Source organism: Poecilia reticulata, chromosome 23 (assembly GCF_904066995.2).
Source record: "Poecilia reticulata chromosome 23, P_reticulata-male-v2, whole genome shotgun sequence".
Classification (NCBI taxonomy): domain Eukaryota; kingdom Metazoa; phylum Chordata; class Actinopteri; order Cyprinodontiformes; family Poeciliidae; genus Poecilia; species Poecilia reticulata.
The window spans coordinates 7,648,567-7,661,740 of NC_088852.1; the positions used below are offsets into that span (position 1 = coordinate 7,648,567).

General features: G+C 37.9%; 1 protein-coding gene across 4 annotated transcripts; it reads right to left on the reverse strand.

The window, feature by feature from the left end:
* Positions 1-273: 273 nt before the first annotated feature.
* tspan11 (tetraspanin 11) lies at positions 274-12,627 on the reverse strand. 4 transcript variants are annotated; one of them, XR_014086016.1, is made up of 10 exons: positions 12,419-12,627; positions 12,269-12,307; positions 10,816-10,948; positions 9,599-9,790; positions 6,438-6,512; positions 5,854-5,958; positions 5,318-5,476; positions 4,621-4,707; positions 2,471-2,603; positions 274-1,260 (listed from the first exon to the last, which is right to left on the reverse strand). XR_014086016.1 is itself a non-coding variant. In XM_008400626.3 (8 exons), exons 2-8 carry the CDS (start codon positions 10,900-10,902, stop codon positions 1,201-1,203), a joined length of 765 nt encoding a protein of 254 aa, XP_008398848.1. In that variant the 5' UTR covers positions 10,903-10,948; positions 12,419-12,611; the 3' UTR covers positions 274-1,200. The 4 variants fall into 4 exon arrangements, 1 of the variants encoding a protein (XP_008398848.1); XR_532703.3 differs by having other exon boundaries at positions 12,273-12,307; positions 12,419-12,626; XR_532702.3 differs by lacking the exon at positions 12,269-12,307 and having other exon boundaries at positions 12,419-12,624.
* Between the last annotated feature and the right edge of the window lie 547 nt (positions 12,628-13,174).

The window sequence follows — 13,174 nt, forward strand, 5'->3', positions numbered from 1 at the left end:
TCTAAATTCACCCTGATAAATAAACCAATTATATTATTGTACCAATTATTCTATTAACTACCTAACAGATATTTGAAAATATGCAATTATCTTTAAACCAGCAGTGGTGTTAACGTCTTTAAAAAGTTAATGCAGCAATTTCTTTTTACCTTCGTTTACAAGCTTCAGAACAATTATATTGGTCAATCTATCATCAGGAACCACATGCCAGAGTTTTACTAGTTCATTAGCAACAATGCTGATAAATTAGTACCCTTAAATAAAATGCAACACTGGCAGTGACAAATTCTTTTAATCAGATTAAATGATACAATGATTACAACTACAGACAGTAACAATGAGGAACACATTTCTAATTTAAAATGTTCATATCTACAACAGAAAGTAGAACGATGACAAAAAAAGATGAAATTAAATAAAAGTCTTTGCTTTAATGTAAAAACTTAGATATCAGGGTGCCCACAATCATTTCAAAATCAACATTTTATGGAAAATGAAATCAGATTACCATCCATAATGTCTTTTACAAAACCGTGGCTTGTTTTTAATTGAGAGCTGCGTCCACTAGGTGGAGTTCTAAATTCAAAAATGTGAAAATGTGTCAACAGTTTTGCAAGAAATAAGTTGCAGGCAAACTTTGGGAGTGTTGCAACTTTAACGAGTTAACTTTGATTAATCGTGCAAAATTCAGCATTATAGTTTTGTTGGAAACATTTAGCTAACCACTCAGAAATATACACTTTACTATGTTGGGTTGTCATAATTTCTTTCAAGCTTCAAGGCACTCGGCACATAATTATTCATCAACACAATCCTGTAAAAAACAAAAAAAGGCACATTATGTTCCATCTCTTCATAAACAATGACAAGTGCAGCCAGTGTCTTTTATAAATGCTCGTTTGCTCTCAAAAACTGAGGATACTGTATTAAGAAGGGTGGGGGAAAAAGACAAGTCTTTATTTTTGCATAAGTTACAGAAGGTAACCGTTCATCTCCATTTAAATCATGCATGCAAGCCAAATAAATATATCCTCTTTTCGTAGAACATAAGACTCAATGGCTTAAGTTTCTGACGGTGCTGCATGTAAACTTCACTTATATTCTCTGATTGTTAATCCCAGATCCAGATGTGGAAGTCAGGTGTCGGCAGGCTTTGCCACATCTGCGTGTTATCGGTGGTTTTGTTGGGGTCTTGTACGCCTAGTAAGGATCCATCTTAATCCTCCTGTGCAAGCAGCAGGTGAACACCATCCCACAGATCTGAAAACAGCAAGTGTCAAGTCAAATGCTCTCCATGGGAGACTGTGGGAAGATTTAAAGCTGTTGACTCCAGAGCAGTGAAGGGTTAAAAGGTGATGGAGTTGGAGGCTACTTGAAAGTAGGAAGCTGGTTACTATGGCAACGGGGGGGATGGACCAAAGCAGACATTACCGCAACATCAGCATGTGTGCACGAGCTTGCAAAAAACAAAAAAAACAAAACAAAAATGAAGCCGGAGGTGGTGGGGAAGTGTGCATATATATTCAGACGCAAATATCTGCACTTTGGTTGCTTCTTCGAAACCTTCAAGTAACTCGAGATATTCTGACTAAACTGCAACTTAAAAGTTTGAGAAAGTTACAAGTTTGTGAAAATAAAGTCATCCTACTTGCAAGGTCCTAGTTCACAGATAAGCAGAATCCATCAATCTCCTACACTAGCTTCTCTTTGCAGGATCATGGTGGGTCGGTGCCCGTTTCGGGCGGCCGTTTGGCAGGCGGGGTACACTCTGGAAAGGTCAACGAACCAGTCACGTCTTTGGACAGCACTAAAGTGCCCAGAGATAAGCTACACTTGTAAGAGGAATTATGAAATTCTGTGGCAAAAGATCCTAGACCAAGATTTCCAGGAGTCTTCTTACTGTAAGGCAACAATGCCACTGAGTGGGACACCGTGTGTCCCAAGATATTACAGAAACAGTCTAAAACCAAAGGCTGTTATTTCAATCCTGATACATTTCATGATGTGTAGAGTCAAACACTGCTTATAGAAAAATCAATTCTCCTATGAAAAAAATAAAAATCTCCAAATACTTATTATGCTTCAAGTTATTTACTGTAGCTTTCCCCTTTCTGACAACGGAAGCATTTTAAAACATAGAGCTGTGTGAAAACAAACAAACTACTTCCTGTTAACAATATTGTGTATTGTGGGAATACACAACAGGCAGCTGGGCAGTTTTGTTTAACTAAGCCATTCCCTGGTAACCAGGGAATGGCTTCCCATTACAACAACATGCATTAGCAGCATATTTCCATACAAAGTCATGCAGATGTATGCTTTAAACAGCACAAAGACAAAAACAGTAAAAAATAAATAAAATCAACAAAACGGATGTCATTCTGTGTGCATGCAGACTGCAGATTTTATATCTGGCACAGAGCATGCATGCCAACAAGGGCAAACATGCAGGCGAATATCCACACAGCACCTTCCAACCTCGTCTATCCATTTGATTAAAAGCACCAAGGAGCTCTAGAGCCAAATTACAATGCACCAAAGTCCTCTTCCTCTTCCTTATAGAGCAGATAGATAAAGCAGGCTGTCAAGAGTGCCCCGGCCAGCTACAGTGAAACCAAACATACAAAACAAAGACATTTGCAACGCACATAAGTCAGAATAATGTAATACAGTTGCTGGGTTAACATGAAACATAAAAAACAAACAAACAAAAGTATGTTGCCATGTTAAGTAACAGACAAAAGGTTAGAGTGAATCAGAGATGATGTAAGGATGTGCCACGAAGAAAAAAAAGCTAATATTTGGAATGGAAAGGTTTGGATTAATAAACAGCAAAGTTCGCACAAGTCCAACTCAAAAACCCATATTTCTAAACTTAAAGCAGTTCTGCAAACAATCTGGACAAATTCCACAAAACATAAAACAACAATGTCTTGAAGCAATTTTCTAAATTGTGCTCATTGAGTGACTAGGAAATCTTGCTATGCAATGGATAATTTGTACTAGCAGGTTACTTAGAATGAATTTTTTTGATCAGATGACAAATTTCATATTTGGAAAAAAAAAAAAAAAAAAGGTCAACTGACCCAAACAGGCATCATATACAGATATCATGTAGTAACATCTTCTTTGGCTCTGGTGTTTATAGATTTTTTCTAAGAGTTTGATAAAAACACAAGTTGTAATGTGGAAAAAGAAGCAAAATAATCCATTATTTAGGCAGCAGAAAATAAAAATCTGCTCACTCTGTGCTATACATGGAAAATGATCAAATCAAATTTGATTACAAGTTCACCCAAATGCATAGGAACCCTGAGTATAGACTTAGAGCATGGCAGAGCACTTACCATATTATTGGGAGTAAAATACAGTTGTATTTTCTAGTGGTACAATTACAAACAAAAAATGACTGATAGTGAAGCATACATTTTGATTGCGGGCAAGTTGGATTTTTTTTTTTGAGCTCTGACTGCATATAGTGATAAATTTAAAGATAAAAAGTTTGCAGTGCTTTTTTTTCTACACTACATTTTTCTTTTGTACTAAAAAATTCTTTTGTACTAAAGAATTCTGAAAAAACTGATGAATCGATCCCATATACATGGTTGCACATAAGATGTTCTTCATAATCAACCTCTTTTTTTTAGTTCATCACTGTCCATTTTGGTGCTTTTGGAATCAAATGCTCTTTATAGCAACAGTACATGGAAAGCTGAATTTTACTCATTTCGGAACGGAAATGTGTAAAATTCCATCGATAATGCAACATCTTATCTTTTGCCATTGCAAGTCTTCACTGCTTCGGATGCAATTCAGGCCTCGTATTTTTTTTTTTTTTTTCCCATTAGCGTTCCGATCAATTAAAACTGAGCAGACTGCAGAATGGGTCAGAAATTTTCTTTGAGAGCAAGAAAAAGGGCACGGTGGCTACAGACTAATAAGATGCTGCAGATCAACAGGAAAGCAGTCAACTTCCAAAAAACAAACAAAATACTACATAAGTTTTTTTTTTATGTTCCTACTGACCACCAGCTTGAAAATCACTTTATCTTATAACAATGAAATGCAGCATTACTGTTCACCTTAAACATTTCTGTACACTAGAAAGTAAGCCTATTGGACAGAGTCTATCATCCATCAAACAATAAAGCTCAAAGGATCCATTTCTAGTGGTGAATGATGCAACACCTATGAGCACTTTTGAATGTTTTTTTTTGTTGTTGATGCTCTCATCAGAAGTGTTTTTGCATGGGGTAAACAGAATGCTATGGCAGATTAGAGTATATGCATCAAACAGCTTCACGGCGTTTAAAAGCATGGGTCCATTTCAGCGTGGAACAAATAAAAAGGGCTGATGATGAAGCAGAGTCATCAGTGTAAAATGGAAAAACACTAATATATAAAGGTTTTCTGACCCGCCATGTTAGATTTTCAGTAATGGAAAGATTAAAAAACCCGTCCACCAGCGTTGTGTAAGGTCTTTATTCAACAGAGGCCAGAGGCTCGTTATTTTAGACAATAAAGTCTGATTAAGGTAGATTTTTTTGTTGTTGTCGTTTCCACGGACACGGACATTCTGCTTCTCTACACAGCATTACCACACTGTCATGTTCTACTTACCTGAAGACAGGCCACACCAATTCCCACCGCTCCAATAACCAATAGATGGTCTGCAAGGAACTGCTCCAGCTTAGTGATGCAACCGCCCTGGAGAGGGTTAAAGAAGTCATTTACAAGAGAAGCCAATAAACAGAACACTGTTTGCATTCCCACACGAGTAAATAAAAACTTCTGCAGCAAACATTATTGTACTTTAATTTACTTAATATATCCTCAGCTTGCTGTCATCCAAGCATGAGATGACGGAGAAAGTTAAAAAATGCAGTAGTGCAAAAACTGTGACATGTACTGCATTTTTAAATCTAAGCCTAAATTATTACAAATGCATCCATCATAAATTGCTTGTGATGATCATTTCATCGTGTTGAAGTAGTTATGTTTATGCATCAGCAGACGATCTAGGTGTTGTAAATTACAAAAGGGGGAAATGTAAGGAGTTTGCACTAAAACATAGAAAAATATTCCTTCCCTTCCCAACAGTTCACAATTGTACACGTCTGTAAGTCTGTCCATCACTTAAATTCCCATGAAAACATATTGAAGTTTATAAATGACAAATTACGAGGACCATGAATACTTTTAGTTGCTTGTCTTTTCCAGGTGATAACACTAGAGAACATGGACGTTTTGTTTCCAAAGGCTTTTAAGATCAGTAGGGTGACACTCGCCACCTTTCCATGAGGAGACAAACACTCACCTCCACTTTATAGATGTTGGAGGGATGGTCCCTCCTGCCACAGTCGGGCGTAATGGTTTTACAGCAGCTGTCAGGCACCACCCTGTCCCCCGACTCCTCTGACCTAATGTACGCACTCAGCGTCCAATCATGAGAGTTGTTGCTGCCACAGCACTTGAACTGGAGAAGCAGAAAAATAAAGCAAGGGGTTGGCTGGTGTCGACCTAAAGCATCGAAACATGAAAAACCGATTTAGGATGAAAATATATATACTTTTTTTTTTGTTTTGTTGCATCTCATCTCCCAGCATCATAATTTCTAGGTTTATATAATCCCTGCAATTGAAAGCTAATCTTCTGCTTCATTGAGATTACACTAATTGAATTTCTGGATTGTTCTGGAACAATTACTTACGTCAACCACAACGACAGCCACAGAATCATGAGTTTCACAACGTCTTTAGGCAAAGTTTGAAGTTACATGAATGTAATTAACAGCAAGTGAAGCAGTGGAGACATAAACTCAACCACACTGATTAACTTCCACTTCTCTCATACATCTTGTTGCAGTCTGTCCACTGCGGATGTGATCGTCTCCTTCCCTTGCTGAGCATAATTCTCAGTCATTGTCTGGTTGAGGTGCTCCTTCAGTTCATCACTCAGCTATAAAAAAATATATATACAAGGAGAAGAAGAGGCACAAAATGAGAGCAAAGAAGAAGGAGACACTTGTTTTAATGAAGGAGAGGGATTGAGTGTGTTCCATAGGTGATTTATTCTGAAACATGTTGAACATACCCAAAACAGCAAAATACTGAATCTTGGGGCAACAAGCAAAGGTAGTTTTTTTTTGTTTGCTTGTTTTTGTAACTAAAAAATAGGTTTAAGTTGAAATCTACCATTTTCCCTTGGATCTGACTGCGGTCTACAAGTGAAGATTCTGACAGCCATAATCAGAGATGATTCCTCTCCAATTAAAGAATTTATGCATTTTTTTGATTTGACAAACAGAAAAATCTTTTCTTCTCGTGTTAATTACATGCCCCTAATCTGAAAATTCCTGAGTTTGTGCAGACATCTCTTTCATAGTGCATTTCATTCCTGTACACCTTAAAGTTTCATCGTGAGCGTTCAGGACTTACCCTCTGGTAGTAAACATAAGCCAGCACGCCAGCCACCAACTCAATCAAGAATATTAACAGCAGGAAGAAGAAATACTGAAAATTAGACAAAAGGACAAGAGGGGAAAAGAGAAATTTGATCAATTAGTCCCAGGATTTTAAAGCATCGAGACATTTTAGCGTCACAATCATCCATGGAGTTGTCAACTGAACCAACTTCTCTGCAGCTCAAGCTGCTTCAAATTGTGACGGCTCAATATAAATTTCCATCATCTGTCATTCGGTTTGCATGCGTCACTTCTGACACAGATGGCAATGCTGCCAGAGAATAAGACGAGTAAGAATGCCGTCTGACAGCCTGTGGAATCTGATTTCTTTGGAGAATCGCTAAATGAGTCCTGCAACTGCAAATATACAATATTTTCTTTTTAATCCAAATCCAAGTATTCAAGTAATGACTGTCATTTTGGTCACTAAAAGAACAAAAACATTCACAATGCTTGAAATATCAAATTATTATTATTTTTTTAAAATCTGAACTTGTGAACGAACAAACAAACAAACAAACAAAAGGCATCACATTGAAAGAAACTGTGCCAAACAAGTTAGTGTCTATGCATGCCTAATGAGCAAGATAAAAACTGAACTTTTCTTGGCTCATATAATAAGAACACATTTATTTGTAAAATGGGTCCTGCACGTAACACAAGCACAGAGCTAATTAGACCTAGCTGTCAGAGCGGGACAAAGTGGTGTAACCACAGCTCTGCTGATACCTCTCCAAAGCCCATTATAGAGACAGATGTTAGCACAGTGGCCAACAAAATAACGCCAAGCTACCGGTAGTAAACATCTGCAGGGATGCAACGGGAACTACTGGAGAACAACGTGACCATTTTACCCAACTGTTCTCGTTTAGAATCAACTTGGCAAAATCAAGTAAATTCCACTTTACACTTTAGTGGGATGCAACTGTCAACGGATATTAACAGCCTACAGTTTCAAAAGAGAGTGTTTGGTGCGGTTTTGTCCAGCCGCATGACATCCGTGTTTCTTTGTGAACTTGCACTCACTGGTTAACTGGTGGACTTGGGCTCATTAGCCTGTCTGCATTGGTAATCATTTTTTTAGGGAAAGTGGGTGAGTGACGCAGTGATTGAGAAGGAAACGTCACTTTATGGAACAAGCATTAACCAGACCGAGTGGTTCTTGTAGGAACTTTGATCAAACTGGTAGCTGATTATGAAAAAGCTCTTTCATGTGTACTATGGTTGCCAAATTTCTTAAAACCACATTTGGTATTTTGCAGCTTTGCCTCAGATGATTTGCTTGAGCCTTACAGAGTGCAAGTAAAGACCTTTGAAGGAGAGAAAATTGATTTTAAAAAATATGAAGATAAAAATACAAAACAAAAATTACAAAACAAAAACCGGGCTACTCAGACGTTGTCCTACATACTGACTGATTTCTACTCTCTGGTGTAACAAAACCTAGCCAAAGGAAGAGACAGAAGTCACAGATATAAACAAAAGTAAGCTGTCAGGTGAGAAGGGGCCACACAACTGTAAATACTTAATTATCTTGCCTGTAGAAAGTGGCACTTTGTTGCTGCAATGGTATCATTAACAGAAACCACAGTTTCTCTTGGTTACAAAAAAAAAAAAAAACACGTCATTTTCTGAGAACAAAAAGAGCAAACACTACAGCCAAGCATTATTCATTCCCCGATAAGCAGCGCATGGAGGCTGCTGATGTTAAAGCAAATAACACAGCATATTCCTGTAATCCTCTGCACGTCGAACTCGTAACTCCTGCAAGCACCGTGCTCTCTTCATATTCCTGCATCCATCAACAGTTGATAGGCAGACCTATAAATAGACCTGCAGCAGAGAACATTCACCTCCCACCTGCTTCTGTCCCTGTGGGCCCCTTCCTTGTAAAATAATGAGGACAGTGAGAGCCTCGTCAGAGTCATTTGTTACCATCTTGTGACAGACCTTTAAAACACGGTTGGCACAGAAGAGATCCGTGTTGTGCTCCTGCGCAGGTGTGATGTAGCTACGCAGAAGCAGCACACATTTTTGTACAAGAGAGTGTACAAAAATGTACAAATATCAATTACTGATGACCACCTTCTTCCTCCAATGACAAGTGGTAGAGTAGATACACTCTCCATCAGCATGAGAATAATAATTTGGGTTTTAAAATCTCTGAAATCCTTATTAATCTTTCCATTTACATAAACTAATCGATATCCATGAATATACTGCCAAATCAGAAAATTGAACATCCAGCAGAAGGTTTTTAATGGCTACATTAAGTGTGCAGTAGTTCTGCATCTTAGTAAGAGACATTTACTCAGATACCGGTGGGAGTGCAAGTATAGATTTTTCAATTTTTAGACAAAATCTGCATTAAGTACGTGATTATTTGGTTCTACAATTTATTACTTATTGGTGGCACAATTTCAAATCAACAATGCAGACTCCACAATAGAATCTGCTTCAATATAAATGACATACCACGTTTACTAAGGATATTCATCTTTAACACTACCCATAAACTAAAACACACATTTCCCTTAGGAATTGTTTTACATTATGGATAAGGACAAAAAAAATTACATCTTCTGAGGCAGCGATATATTGTTGCATACATTTCAAGAGTGCAAATACGATGCGTTTTAGCACAAGCATAAACGAATGCAAATCAAGTTCACAAGTTACAATCTGTTCTCAAGCTGCTAAAAATGCTTAATAAGGTGGTCCATGTAGCAACTATGTCATCGAATTTTAAAGTCAAATTCCTCCATTAAAGCCCCACAATGAATATAGAAATCCTGCTGACTGCGAGTTTATTCAAAACTCTGAACCGTACATATATTTCCTGTTTCTTATTATTCCATATGCATACGAGAGAAATGTTGAGCTCATTATTCCCCAAAAAAAGCGCACCCTCTTCTTTCCCTTCTCCTCATTCAAGTTTATGTCATCCCACATTTTATCTGAGCTTTAGATGATAGGTTTAGCTAGGGGAAAAAAAGTAAATGGTTTAAAAAAAAAAATAGTTGGAAGCCACAGAGAGTAGACATGAAAAACTAACTGTTCCCCTCATATCATCATGACTGGAAGGAAAGATTTGAACAGGAACTCTCATGAATGTCTTTGTAACTCGTGTCTCACCGTGGAAAGGCAGCTTCTCTGTTCCCGGATAACAGCGCAGCAGCCCAAGAAGCCAGTAACAACCACTAGGCCGCCAGCCAGGATCAAGATATACGCTGAAACAGCAAAAGTGCTGGAGGCCAACAGACTAAGGTAGTCACTCTTCTCCACCAGGGTCCACACTCCTACACCCAAGACTGCAGCTCCACCCACCTGCAAGTGCAAAAAAACAAAACAAAACAAAAAAACAACAATATAATCAGTGTTTCAAAAACGTGTTGCAAATAACTATACAAAAAAAAAAGACCAGCATGATATAACAGCACTTTTGTAGAAGAGTAAGAGTGCCATTAGATGAGTCAGAGGACGGTGGAAAAGTACAAAACGGGCCATAAATTAGGGCAGAGGAGAAAGGAGAGAGGAAACCTGAGGAGAAACATAGAAAAGTGGCACAAAAAAAAAAAAAAAAAAAAAACGCCCACAGGAACACTGAGAGTAAGAAAAGGGCATAATAACTACTTCCTTCCACACAATCATGAGCGACTGACCCAGGGAGGTTCTAGATCTGTTTTTCACATCTCAGGAGGTTCACAGGCTGACAAATAGGAAATGCCTCAGAAAGCATTTCACCGTCATCCTCCCTTCCTTTTCTGTCTACAGCAAGATCTTCTTATTCACAGAAAGATATCGCAAGTTAAAGACACATTAGTATGATAAGGATCCCAATCAGAAACAGCTTCACATCAAGAAAAAAGCACATTAAAATTTTCACCGACTACAAAAATCTGTCAATTCTTTTAAATCCCCTCATCATCTAAAGAAAAGCAACTTTTGACATCATTAAAAGCTGCAGATTGTTAGCAATGCAAAGACCAATTTTCTTTCTTTCTTTTTTTTTTCTCAATTATCTCTGCAAAACAGCTCAAGCTCATACTGCAATGGCTTTTTTCTTGCTACGTTCCCCTACAGGTCAAGTTTGAACGTTGCACAGCTGTCCTGTCGGCTGAAAACCATGCGTCCTTTTCCTTCTACCTCACAGTGATGCTCCAGTTCATGGCAATCGTTCACTTGCATGCAAACTCCAAATAATCTAAATAATAACCTCACTTTAGGCTGACAATATGCATTTTTCAAAACTTGCTGCAGCTGTTCTGGAGTTGTACAACCTGTTCCGTTAAAGAAAACACAGCATAAGGAAAGTGGCATAATTTTGATCTTTCCTGTTGAAAGCCACTTACCCAAAAAAGAAAGTTAAACAGAAAGAGCAGATACTTGAGGCAAACTGTCAACCAGTCTTCCTCGTCATCTTTATAAGCCATTGACATCTTCTTAGCTGTAGGTCGCTCCAGAGAACACAGACTTTATTGTTTCCTGTAAAAGAAAAGGAAAACAAACAATGGATGGGAAATTAGACGTCGAAGTGTGGTTTTGTAAACGGTTACATTTCTCCTAGGATCTGATGCATTTATGAGCTCCAATAAACCAAGGGTTAAAAAAAAACAATAAATAAATACAAAATTTGCAGAATCGTCTTTTCTTATGTCACAACATACGTCCCTTCATTATTCACAGCACTGAACAAGCCGTATCCCTTTGAATGATTAATAGAGAAGACTGTGTGGTCTTGAGTCTGTAAATAAAAGGTCAGGGAGTGGAAAGCACTTAGATCCATAAAACTGATCTATAGTGTTTCCTTCAAATCGACAGCAGGGGGGAAAAAAAGAAAAAGAAAAGATGAGAAAAACATAAGTTCAATAAGGCATCCAACAAATTCTAAAACAAGGACTGGATCAGTCAATGGCACTCTTAAAATAGAAGGTGCTCATACACTTTATAATTTATTTATTCTTTTTTTACTCAATCTATATTACATCGTATTTCCACCACAAACTTCAACGCAGTTTAATGCAGAAGAAAAAAAAAACAAGAGTGCACTTTTGTGCATCCATCACATAAATTTAAAGAAATTACAATGAGGTTCGTGGTAACAATGCAAGTGGAAATCTTCAAAAGCTATACCCATTATCTGATCCATAAGCATTTTTATATGGATACTGTTTACCAAGTTACAGTTAGGAGAAAATAATTAGTAATACTAGATAACAGAGTAGTGTGGCGGCACTGTGGCAAGGAAGGTCCTGGGTTTGAATCCGAGGACCTTGAGTAACTTTTGTAGTCATTTAAACAGTTACAGTTTTGGTTACTGTTCATGAAAATATTTTACATTGCATCTTTATTTCTCTTAAAAGTCACAAAATACATTTGTTGTTTTAAGAATTTCAACGTTTACCTAGTGTTTCTTCATAACAAAGACATGTTATTTTACATTTTCTTAGTCTGAATTTTTCTCATGATTATTTTTGGCGCATTCTTGACCCTCTGTTTTAAGCACTTTGTGTTACATTTGACTTTATAGAAAGTGCTCTATGAATGAAGTCTGATTGATTAAATAAAAAAAATATGTCTAATAAGTTATAGTATTTTATCCTAAACGTTGCTTCTTTTTAAACAAACAGCTTTCATCACAAGGCCTCCCAGTGAGTGCCGTTCAAGTCGCTTTGAACCTGTTTTTCTACGAAAAAATTTTTTTTTAGAACTTTGGCCACCCTGTTGTGTCTATCGGCGTCGTAAAATGAGGAAACATTAAGAAAATATTCATTTTGTTTTACGGCACAGGACAAACTTTCTTACGCACTTCCTCGGGACACGGGACATACGCAGTCGAGCATCCTGGAAAATAAACACACCTGCGTTGGTGATACGCAGGATAAAGTTTAACAGCATTACCACGCACTTATCGAAAAACAAGCGTCCCATTCACACAACATGGACAGTACTCACCGTTTTAGCGCTGGACGAAGGGCTTCGGGTTCCCGCTGTTCCCTCCGGAGCTCAGAGGACGCCGCAGCAGCAGCGGTGGGCGGTTTGTCCGGTCAAGCTTGTTGCTTTCACGGTAATCCAATGTCTGCTGTAGTGGTGCGTTCGAGTGCAGCTCGAATTTTTAGATGCTATATTTTTTTAGACGGACGTGACAGCAGCGGAGCTGACGCACGTCCTATAAGGCAGCTTTTTTTTTTCTTTCAACAAAGAATTATGCATTTTTATCAAATGTATGTGCTTGTTTTGAGAGCCACATGCGTTTAAATTCTGATTCAAAACAAACGTGCTCTAATAAAAGTTCCAAGACATCAGGATCCATGATCCTAACCTCCTCCTATTCCTATTCCACTCTTTGTTGCCATTTTTTAAAAGACTGTCTCCAACATTTGTTGACATAAAAACTGAATAAAACTAAATTTGGAGTAACATAAAACTGACATACACATAGCTCTTCTAATTGGAAGACTGGTCTGTAAATTGTAGTCGGAGTTGCCAGGAGGGAGATGAGCACTGGGCTTTCACCGTTTACAGGGTCACCCTGCTTTCACTGGGAGATGAAAAGAAATGAATGAAACAAATCGAATCATATGAATGTGCGTCCACTGTCCCCAGAGGATTGTTGTTAGTCTGATTTATCCACTTCCAGTCCAGTTTTGACATGGGCTAGGAGTCATTGTCCTGAAGGACCACCCAGTTTTGTCCATGCTGTTGATTTGA

Coding starts and splice junctions, on each gene's coding strand:
- tspan11 (XM_008400626.3), bottom strand. CDS start 10,902: ATGTCAATGGCTTATAAAGATGACGAGGAAGACTGGTTGACAGTTTGC. Junction 9,791..10,815: donor TGTTTAACTTTCTTTTTTGG/GTAAGTGGCTTT, acceptor TTGCACTTGCAG/GTGGGTGGAGCTGCAGTCTT. Junction 4,708..5,317: donor CCAACATCTATAAAGTGGAG/GTGAGTGTTTGT, acceptor AACCCTCTCCAG/GGCGGTTGCATCACTAAGCT.